The following is an 11,565-nucleotide window of genomic DNA, read 5'->3' as shown; positions in this document are numbered from 1 at the left end:
TTTTTGTGTGTATATTTGAAGTTATAGGCAGAAGTTGGTGCTGAGTTACAGAGGTAAAATATTATAAAACATGTTTGTTAATATGAAGAATTATATTATATGATGATGTATTGCCTGTAATAATCCGTAAGCTTCAGAGAAACAACTCAGCACACACACAAACTGTCAGACGGACTGTTTTGTTTTTATAGGAGGATGTGGATGTGGATGAGGAGCGGGATGGGGGCGAGCCTGGCAGTACGCGCATGCGCATTCGGTGGGAAACACGATTGAAAACGGGCAGCTATGCCGCGCGCTGCAGAAAACGGGCTGGACGTGTCCGCTTGGAACAACGGCCGATGTACTGGAGGACTCACCCGGGGACAGCGGGACCGGGAGGCTGCTGACAGGCGTTAACAGCGACTCTTTCCCCGGGGGGATAACCTCCAGCTGAAACAGCGGCGACGAATCAGCTCCTTCTCCCTTCTCCCCTCTCCTCTGCAAGCACCGAGAGACACCGAGGCTTCAGCAATGTTGCCGCTAAACGTCTAGGATTAATTCCCGGTGTCCGTTTGTTTGTATCGATTGTAAATACAACTGAGCAGAGACAGAAAGCGACCACAAGCGGGGTTCACTATGGTTTTACTGGCGCTCCGCAGTAGGAGATGTCTTACCAGCAGCTGTATGGGGACGTTATGTTTGCAGTTGTTGCTGTGGATTTTATGTGCCGTGAACGGAGAGGAGCAGCCGTTCAGTGTGGAGGTAAGAAGCGGGACTGTTTATTTGTTGACATCACGAGATTTCAATATAGGAGCAAGAGTCACGCTTTCCCTCCTCTCAGTTTGAAATATCTCCCTTTTTTATTGTCTTATTTCACAAGCAGTCTGTCCGAGGCTCATTGCAGCCCGTGTTCATCCTCTGTTTCAACAACAATCAGGCTCTTTGTGAGATGACCAGCTGGGCTGTCGTCCCATCCTATCCCCCTCTCCACTTTTAGTTTCTTTCAAGGAAAAAAAAAGACAAATATTCTGGATTGAAACTGTATTCCATGATTATAATCTTTTTTTTTACCTTTATGTGCTTGTTTATGTTTTACTCAAAGTATGGAGTGAGAAGTCTCACCAAGCAAAGAGAGGAGAGTCAATTTCAGTGCAGAAAAAATGCCCTAAAGACAATATTGGCTATAAGACTGACTTTCACTCTGTACATATTATCTCCTTACATAAACACACCATACCCAATGCAATTCAATTCTGAGTTAACAATAACAAAAATCTTCTCCCAAAGTAGTCAGTGGGGCAGATACTCAGAGTGGCCAGATGTTTGTGTTTTCAGGGGTCTGTGACTTGAAATGTTTTAGACAGCACATGAGAACCTCCACTTTAGATTGTCATGAAATCAAAAGCAGCCCATGCTCAAAAGGGTCATATCTGTTTAAAAAACCCACACAGAGGCCGATGTGGACAGCTAGATGAGATTTAAACCCGATCTGCAACTTTAATAGATGGTTAAAAGCCTTCAGGCTACAAGTGTTACACCAATAAACTTAAACACACAATCAGCTTCTTAAAAAAAAAATGGTATTTATGTATTTTTGTCTTTTTTCTGCCTTTCTGCCAACACAATCTTGCCTCCTTTTGAGTGAAATCTGAGTTTTTATCTGTCTTTTTTTACATCCTTCTTTATTTAGCCAGAGTTGAATGTATGAGCATATCATAAAGTGTTACAACGAGCCCCGCACACACACACACACACACACACACACACACACACACACACACACACACACACACACACACACACACACACACACACACACACACAAACACACAAAACCCCTCCTCGCTGTCTCTCACACTTGGCTGCACACACACAGACACCACACAGGAACATCCTGGCATGTCTACTGACAGTCATTCAAGTCCTACATCCACATATCCACATGATTTGCAAGCTTGGCATGCCGCACCGTTCCCTTTGGAGAGGCAGGCAGCAGATTCAGTCCAGATGCTACAGGTTATTCGTTTAAAAAATGTCCAAGCTCACATGACAGAAAGAGGAAGACGGTTAGAGAGATGTAAAGAGAGGGTTGTTCTTTTTTTCCCTCTCCACTCAGCAGATGTGTCTTAATGCACACTGTGGGCTGCGTAAATTCTCTTAAAATGACTAAAACAGTTTTTTTTCCTTCTCTGGGCCAATCAGATGTCAGATCCCATGCTTTACAATAAGCCTTGTTCTTTGTTATGAGATAGAGTTAACTATATAAATAAAACTTAATGAGTGCTTATGGCTGGTATCATCATCCTCATCATATTATTTTAGTATTTATTTTAAGATTTCTTTCTCCCACATCTTCCGCCTCCAGTTGTATGTTTTTATCCTCTGTCAGCTCTTTCCTCTCTAATTTCTTTCCCACGCTTCTCTTTTGTTACACTGCACATGTGAACGTTGTCATGATCCCGCCTGTTCTGTGCGAGCTTGTAATTTAGTGATCTCAAGAGTTGTTGCTGTTGTTGTTGTTATGTAATTTGTTCTGTGGCGGCCAAGTGCTTTGACTTTTAAAATGTCTGAGATGCGCCCTTATAGGCCTACGGGCGAAACCACGGGAGACATGAGACCTTTTTCATTAACGAGATGTGTTTTCAGTTTATTGTCGTTGTGTTTTCTGTTTCCTGATGTGAGCCGCAGCTTTGAAAAGTATCGACCTTTACGTTGTAATGCGAGCCATTTACGGCGCCTAAGTGAGCCATCATCATTGTTCAAGGTATCTGAGATGTGAGAGAAGGTTTGGAGTCTGTTGGACTGACTGTGACTGATATTTTGGTCCACGATTGGCTCCTAACTAGTTGTGATGTCACAAATCCTGCTCCGAGGTTCACGCCCTAAATTCAGGTTTAACGTGAGCACAGAGAAACTTTTCCTCCGTCAGCTGATGGATGTGAAAACAAACTCAAACATCCAGCTGCGGAAAAAAACACTTAAGAGTAGAGAGGGGGACTTTTATAGGTTTGAACAACGAGTCGTCTTTAAAGAGAAGCGAGACGGAGCCGCTTTCAACAAGAGATGTCAAATAGGACATCTCTGGAGAAAAGACTGCACATTCAGTGAGCAAAGAAAGAGTTATAAAATTTGGTGCAATAGAATACAAAAAAAAAAAACTTTATTTGACCCAAAGGTGCAGTTAAGTAGGGCTAAGCTGCAGCCTAACACGTGTCTTACACTATGTATCTGTCCCAATTCAAAAGCCCCGTCCAGAAGTATGCTGCTCTTGGACGGCAGTGTTCAGCCGCTGGAAGCATGACTGACGTCTCTGTGTGCTGCTGCTGGGGAAAGTTTGTTCAGTGTGGCGATCGCAGGAGCTGCTTACTGGACTTGTTATGGCTGTGTGTCCACAGGTTATGGAGGTTAATAATGAAGAGTAAGATGAGTCTTTTTCTCCAAATAACAGGTGTGGTTTGATGTGGGAGGTCATCCAGAAGCTGCCCTGTAATTGCTGACCAGACTGCGGTCTTTTAGAGAAGTTTACCCTCCTGGATGGCAGCTTTAGAGTCGACTTCCTGGCTTTGACTTCATGGCAGGATTTACTGTATCGCCACTGTTCTTCAACAATGTTTCTCCTTTCTTTCTTTTTTTCTTCTTTGGATTGCAGTTTTACAGAAAGTACAGCCTGCGGCTGAGTGATAAAACGGTAATTAATACTAACTTGTAAAAGCTCACTTCAGCACTATGGATCTGCCAGTCTGTGCTCACTTCTGAAATGTTTCTGAAAGCTCTTCAGCTTTTGTTTACCTGACTGTCTTCCCTGAAAAAGTCCTTTTCACTGCAAATGAGACAATGTCTTTAACAACAGCACAGCCACATGTTAATGTCATCTATCTCCTCCTGAGTTTTATTTCTTGTTTTAATCTATATTGATTGTGAGTGAAAAACCGGTGACATTGTGTCAGCCGTTGATGAATGTTTTCTGTGAAAGGATGGTTACTGTAGGAGGGCTATGCAAGCAGCTGAGCTAACTTGAGTTATTTTTATCATTAGTTTTTTATGTAACAGAGTAATTAAAAGAGAGATAATGGTTTTTTAATCTCTTTTTCTTGTCTGTGTGCGACGGTGTCAGCTAGGATGAAATTTCACTTGGTATTGCGTAAGAGTTTTCTCACAAACACACACAGGCACCCAGAACAGTGTGCAGCTACAGTGTGTGTTCCTCTCATACTGGCCTTGTTTACAACATACGTCACATACATCTCGAGTGACCACTTGTGATCAGACTTGTGATGCGTCTCACTTCCCATGCATATAAACATACACCGCTTCTGTTTGTGAAGACCAAATGTGGTGAGAGGAGAGTAAAAGTCAGCAGAGACTCAGCATTTCTCCATTATGATTGGCTGAGATTGTCACTAAAATGAGAATACATGCTTCACCTTAAAGGTCAGTCCACCTTAAGTGAGCCTGGTCAGGTTAGACTAACCCCGTCGTTGCTAACTTCAGGGCTAAACTGCTTCACTTTAATGTGGAGGTAGCAAGAAAGACACAGGAACTTGGCTTGTAACTTCATACTCACCAGCCACACTGAGCACATGCAGCCCAGACCACCTCTGAATGTAATCAGACCTTAGTGCATCATCTGTGCATCCCCAGTGCATCTTGGGTACATTCACACCTATACTCAGAGCCTTCCACCTGTGATCGAATCACCCAGGATGCATCTTAATACCAGGCGTGAACAGGGCTTCTGTAAAAATGGTGGATACAGAATCACATTTAGCATTGGATTGATGCTGCCCCAGAATGAATAGTTTAAGCTTTGAGTGCAGGTGCATGTGACTGATATGTACATTTTAAGAAATTGCTGATACAGGAATATATTGTCTATATATTACATAATATATGATTTATCTAATACAGGATTCATCTCACATGGGTTTGTTTCCATCTGTGTTGGTTACATAAAGTCCTCATCGTATCCCTCGTGTGTCTGTGCTCTGTAGTCTCTCACCTTGTTTTATTTCTGTTGGCATTTGAGATATTTTGACACATGGGTGATTTATTTTATTTATTTATTTATTCCCCCCACCCCCCTCACCATAGTTACTTTTTCCAGGAACGTGACAACAACAACAACAACAACGTGGAGGCGCCAAAGCTTTATGAGCGTCTCCGTTCCTCGGTCACACTCCGTATTTCACAGCAGAGGCATCAGGTGCATCGCTTTCCCTCTGAGTCACATTAAGTGTTTGAATCATGCCGCTGTGCGCTTGCCGGAGACAAAAGCGAAGTTGCTTAGTCAGAGATAATCTGCTGCACAACAAAGAGGAGCGCAAAGTCGCTCCGGTGTTCTCCCATCTGTTAACACATCTTGTCTCAGATGGATGAATGAATTAATAAAAGCTGGTTTGGCTCCGCTCCGTCGGCTGTCGGTTGTAATTATTAACTCCACCAAGGATTTGATCTTTTTCTCTCTGTCTACTTGTCCGTCAGCGCCGTTGCCTCACAAATCTATGAGCAGATTTCCATGAAATGTGTTAGACAGATTTAAAGCGAAAGGAACAACTGTTAGACTTTGGTTGCCATCCAAAAACCACAGGCTTTAAAAGTTGTGGGGATTAATGATTACTTTCATTATTGATTAGTCCGTCAATTATTTTCTTTAACTGATTAGTCAGAAAATGGGGAAAAAAACGTTGATTAGTGTTTCCTAAAGCCCAAGGAAATGTCTTTTTTCTTCCCAACCAACAGTCCACAATGTAAAGATATTCAGTGTACTATCATGAAGGAATAAAGAAACCAGAATATTCACATGTAAGAAGCAGGAAACTGAGATTCTTAGCATGTTTTTCTTAAAAATATGACTCAAAATGATGAATCGGTTATCAATATATTGAGATTATCAAAATAATGTTCTGTCAATTGACTAATCGAATAATCTGAAGCTCTAATTTCTTGTCTTGGTGAATTGACTTCCTAAAAAAACCACACAAACCAAACCAACTGTTTTTTACAGTGTGGCTTTTATACCGATTAAACACCAAAGTGTGGACGTTAATTCGCTGTAGAGGTGCTGCCAGGTGGAAATAAAACCATTTTTCTCCCCCATGTGTGAAGAGTTTGGTCTCATCGGTATCACGGTGCAGATTTCAGCCGTCACCTAACACTGTAACTACTGTAGCTGTTTTCAGCACTCCACCGAGCACCGTCCCGTCCAACGCAAACTACTTAGTGCTGTTGTCACCACGCGGGGAACGCTAGAGCCTTTCATTCCTGTCACAGATCATGTTACCAGCTGGCAGTGCTCGGCCTCTGAGTGGCATCTGAATAATGGAAAGCAACTGGTGTGGAGTGTGTGTGTGTGTCTGTTTTCTATGTTTTGTGGCTTCTATCACTTCCATGGATTTTTGTTCTCCCCGCTCACTGTTTGCACATCTGTTCGCTTGCAGCCACGCCGAGTAATTGACTCAGCATGCTTTGCGTGTGTGTGTGTAGTTGTCCGTCTTCCCAGTCATATATTTGCATGAAGGCAGCGGCTTCATCGCCCCTCCCCCTGCTCTTTTTGGCTCCGCCGCCCGTCCTGACGGTCACCAGACCAAAGAAAAGAAGTGGGCGATTTCTGTGATCCAGAGAGTCGTCGCCTGGACTAAATTTAGTCTTTAATATAACCGCACAACAATCCCAAAACTGTGTTAAAATAACCTGAAAGATCTTATTTGCTATTTTTGGTGATGAGGGCTCAGTGGCATATTGTTTTAGGCGCTGCATTTCCCAGAAATCACTTGGCAGTCAAGCGGCGTACACTGTACTTTTTGGTGTGTTTTTCCTTGAATTTCCCGTTAATGAAGTTTGATGTTCTTTTTCTTTCCTGTGCCACGGTGGTTATCAGCACCGGTACTTAACTACTCCACACAGTTGGACGAAATAGCCTTAAATCGAAAAATGCATCACCTTTCCAAAAGAGTTTTAGAAATAAATGGAGAAATAAATGTTCAGATCAGCAAAAGTAAAAACCTTTTATCATCTTTCTGCTATTTAAATTACCTTTCTGTTACGCCAGACATTGATTTACATGAAAATATCCTCATTTTTTCCTTTAAACTACCGATGAGACAGACAGGAACGACAACATGTATTTAAGTAATCTAGATGATCATCAGCCTTATCTTTAATAATAAATTGGATGTTAAATTGTTGCTGTTGTTTCCATGCAGCCACGCTTTCCTCCCACATGCACTATTTATGTATGAGTTTACCTTTCTGTGTGTGTGTGTGTGTGTGTGTGTGTGTGTGTGTGTGTGTGTGTGTGTGTGTGTGTGTGTGTGTGTGTGTGTGTGTGTGTGTGTGTGGATCTATGAGCATATTTATATTCGTGTGTGCTCTCGCCCTTGTTTCTCACTGCGCGCTCGTATGTATTGCAAGTACACAAAAACACACACGCACACACACTCGCGCAGCTTTCCTGACGTCAGTTGGCTTTGATAATAGAGCAGATTTCTGAGGCGCTGGGGTGTCTGTGTCAGTCTGTTCAGCCAATCCTACAGAAATACACAACAACCGCACTGACTTAAATGATTCATAATCGCACACACACACACACACACACACACACACACACACACACACACACACACACACACACACACACACACACACACACACACACACACACACACACACACACACACACACACCTGATTTCCCTCAGCAGCCACTTGTTATTGTCCTGTTTTGTTCTCTCTCTTTCTCTCTCTGTGTGTCAACAGACAATCTTTCTCTCTCTTTGTCTCAGAGCTGCATCTTTTGGTCACAGCTTACTGAGCTGTTAAATCTTTAATGTGACTGACAACTGCAACATTAGATGATGCCAATGGGGCATCGCATGTAAGGCTGTCAATTAAGCTGTTGACAGAAATGCGCGTGTGTGTGTGCGCGCAGGGATTTGGATGTGTGTGTGTAGTGCAGTTTTCTGTTTTGACATTGCATAGTTTTGCGAGGCAACTGTTGCAATCGGTTTGCAATAATGTAATAAATAATAGCAGCATGTTTGAATATGTGATAACTGTTCATTCCAAATTGAACACAAGTGTGCACCTGAATATCAATCAGCTTTATGGAGGGGATTTTGTGTTTTTTTTTTTGTAAGATTGGAAACAAACTACACAGGGAGTTTATAAAACGTCAGTTGATGTCACACTTTATAATCCAGTATTTTTCCTACTTTCCGACATCATTAGTCATCAAAATACGTCAGAAAACTCCCAATAGAGCATCCACTCAAACAGCATGGCTCTGATCAGTATGGATGATCAGACTGTGACATTTTTGGGTGACATTTTTGTGACATTTTGTCCTAATGGGGCCACTGAGATGGTGAACATGGTATGCATAAAGCATTTTTTGACTGTGTGTGTGTGTGTAGGCGCCAGAGGCTAAATATATAGCAATGCCCTGTTCAGCCCCTGCAGTAATCACATTGCATCAGGTTGCGAGATTGCAGAGGTTAGTTTGGGTTTAGTTAAAAGTTCCGTTGACTCTTGTGAATTTTATGCAAATGAAAACACAGCGCCGAGTTCAACCACAGCAGTTAAAATAATGTGTGTGTGTACGTGTGTGGGTTTGTGGTTACTGGTGTGGGCAGGAAGGGATGCGGTTGCCTTGACGACCCTGGCACACTCGCCAGTGGTTCCGTGTGCTTCCGATGAATTATTCAGGGTGGTCACTGGTCAGAGGCGGCAGGCTTTTCCCAGGAGGCCGGGATCATGTTTCCACACGGTCACCTGTGCTGAGAGCTCGGGTCACCAGCGGCCACACGGCGCATGAGCCGGACGTGTTGAGGCGATACCTCTCAGACAGCTGTGAGAGGCTTCTTTGAATGCAGTGAAGCAGCTTCTCTCTTCAGTTGTCTGTTTTCAGCGACTGTTTACTCATGAAAATTGGATGTCCTCACTTGTCATACTTGTTTAAAACCGCAATAAATCTTTTCCTCAACAATCTCCATAAATATCAAAGCTGGAGTGATTCTGACGTCTGATTTGTTCTTCAGCTGCTTTTTTAAGTTAGTAATAATTATGAAACCTGTTATTTGTGGTATGATAAAAGGACTCGGGGCAAAACTCTGCGCTGATTTCTATCCTAGCAGGGAGCTAATTGTTTTCACTCAGCATCTCTGGGTGTAAATTGTTCCCAGATTAGATGACTGGAATGAGAACCAGAGGACTGACAGGCACTGGACCCCAGCAGAGGAACTTGTTGAGGATTTTATTGTCCTTTTTTACAGCTTTTGCGAGCAGTTTAAGGCAGCAGCTTCACACATCCAACAAAATAACAAACGTGTCACATGTGAAAGGGTGCAGAGTGGCATATGGCTGACAGGTTGACCAAATGATCTGCTGTAAACTAATGTGAAACATGATCTCAGAGGTTAAACCTCTACCAACAGATGGATCTTCTGAATTATGTAAGGAAGTTTATGTAGGTATATATAAACTGCTATAAATATGTGTGCTCAGGGTGAGTATCAGGCACAGTTTATCTCCTCTGTCCCATTCTGCCTATAAACCTTCTCTGAGTCGCTCAGGCTTGTAAACACACTTCACTTTCTGGCTCGAGCCTTCATTGGCAGTCTGTGGCAAACCTGGACCGATCACGAGCACGATTTAAACCTTCAGTCTAAACAGTCTAAGCCTAATTGCCTCTAATATTGTAGGCCCCGGGGTCAGTGAGGGTTTTATTTATTTATTTCTTTTTTAGAGGCCCAGTCTATGGCAGCGTTTTCCAATATTTTTTTTGAAAGAAAAGTCTGATTCCAAGGTATTAAAGCTGTAGTTACTTTTTAGACACAGCACACTGAGAGTTCATTTCCCCCCTTATGTTCCTTTTTCATACTGTATATAGCTTCTCATTAAATTTTCAGCCACTTTTAAAGTCACTTTAATGTCAAAAATACAGCCTCACCTTCCGACCAAAGCTCAGCCGTCAAGCCCGCATAGCACCATAAACAATTAATGCACATGTGATCCGCGGCGCATCGGCTGTAACCTGAGGGAGCGAGCTCCTATCAACCGACGATCACTCACAAAGCGTCGACATCAACAGCCGCCGCACGCTGCCTGCGCATCGCCATGCCGACTGAGCTTCCTGAGGCACGCCTCATCCATAATTGAGTCGATTCCATCGCCTTAATCCTTAGGTTGGCCTTTTGATAGCACCCATCAGCTAATTAGGCAGCCTTCTGCTCGTCAGGTAGTGGGCCAAGCCGGCTGGTTAAGAGGTAGTCTGAGGACATGAACGCACCGAGTTCACCTCAGTTCAGTGCCTGTGTGAGGCATCTGGATGAGGACAGGGCTTCTGAATCACTCTGCCCTTTCTCTTACACGGTAACTTGCACGTTATTTTCCTGACATATGAAGTGTTTCGGACAATTCTTATGGTTTTAGTCTTGCTTTTAGAGACTATTCTATGCCTGTAAAGTCTTATATTTGGTTATTAAACTCTTTAGTTTCAGAGTTTTCAATTTAAAGTAAATGCAGCCAAGTGACCTTTTAAAAGTAGCTACTGTATGAGGAGCTGGATTTTTCTACCACACACTGTTTTTCTCATAGTGTGACAAAGGTGAAAAGGAAAAGCACTTTATTTGAAAGTGTAGAGAAGGAGGAGGTGAGGCCGGCCTCTTCCTGCATCCAAAGAATGAGAGACTTCTACTTCAAAGTGGACTCAAATCAAGTGTGGAGAGCCCAAAAATAGGCACTGATGCATTTCAGACATTTTAGCCTTCATCAGGGCGAGCCGGTGGACTCCTTATCTCCCCCCCTGCCCCCCTTTCAAGAGCGAGATGATTTCTGGAGAGGTTTAACCTCGTTATAGCTCTCTAGTCTTTCAGGAAGTGCTTATTGCGGGGTTTTTTTAACGACATAATGATCAGATTGCACCATGAAAGAATTATGTTTGTTTTATGACGTGTTCACACTTGGCTGCTTTGATACAGTAGAAGCCTGGTGTGGGTTATAGTCAGAGTTGGGGGTTGAGTGCGTGAACAGATCAAAGAAAAATGCCAAAATGTTTTCTGGTTCATTAAACAAGAAACATTTTTATCTGATGTCATGACAAGTACATGTTTTTCTTCTCACGTTGCTATAAAACATGCCCTCTACAGTAACTCCTTTGTTTCTAGCAGACCCTTTTTTTTGTTATTTATAACAAGTGAAGTCCAGTTGTGCTATACATTTTGGGAAATACACCAATACATTTTCTTGTTGAGAGTTTGATGACAAGAGAGATTAATATTTATATCTGACGGATAGATAAAACAACAGTATCTTACATAATTCAGCATGCAAGTAAATGTTTTTCTCCAAAATGTCAAACTATTTCTTTATGCTTACATCCAGTTATTCTTTATTAGCTCAGTGTTGATGAGAATGAAAACTCAAGTGTGTATTTTCCCGCTTTGATCAGGGAAACTGAACTACAGATGTGAACATGCCTGTAATACCTCCTCATTAACAATTCATGAAGCTTTCCTCCTCCCTGTTATGATCTGATGCTTTGGCCAAAATAATAATTTTTCCTTAGTGATATTTTCAGTTCCCCTGATAG

The 11,565-nt window shown here is 42.5% G+C and overlaps 1 protein-coding gene across 2 annotated transcripts in view; it reads left to right on the top strand.

Annotated features, from left to right (window-relative positions):
- Positions 1 to 279: 279 nt before the first annotated feature.
- The window catches only part of LOC134001912 (matrix metalloproteinase-16-like), an 82,907-nt gene continuing 71,621 nt past the window's right edge, over positions 280 to 11,565 (top strand). For both annotated transcript variants that reach the window (XM_062441093.1, XM_062441092.1), the window contains exon 1: positions 280 to 741. In XM_062441093.1, the coding sequence (XP_062297077.1) occupies positions 616 to 741 (126 nt within the window). In that variant the 5' untranslated portion in view covers positions 280 to 615. The remainder of the gene's footprint in view (positions 742 to 11,565) is intronic.

Source organism: Scomber scombrus, chromosome 20 (assembly GCF_963691925.1).
Source record: "Scomber scombrus chromosome 20, fScoSco1.1, whole genome shotgun sequence".
NCBI lineage: Eukaryota > Metazoa > Chordata > Actinopteri > Scombriformes > Scombridae > Scomber > Scomber scombrus.
The sequence above is the reverse complement of the archived record's forward strand: the minus strand, read 5'-3'. Positions and strand labels throughout refer to the sequence as shown.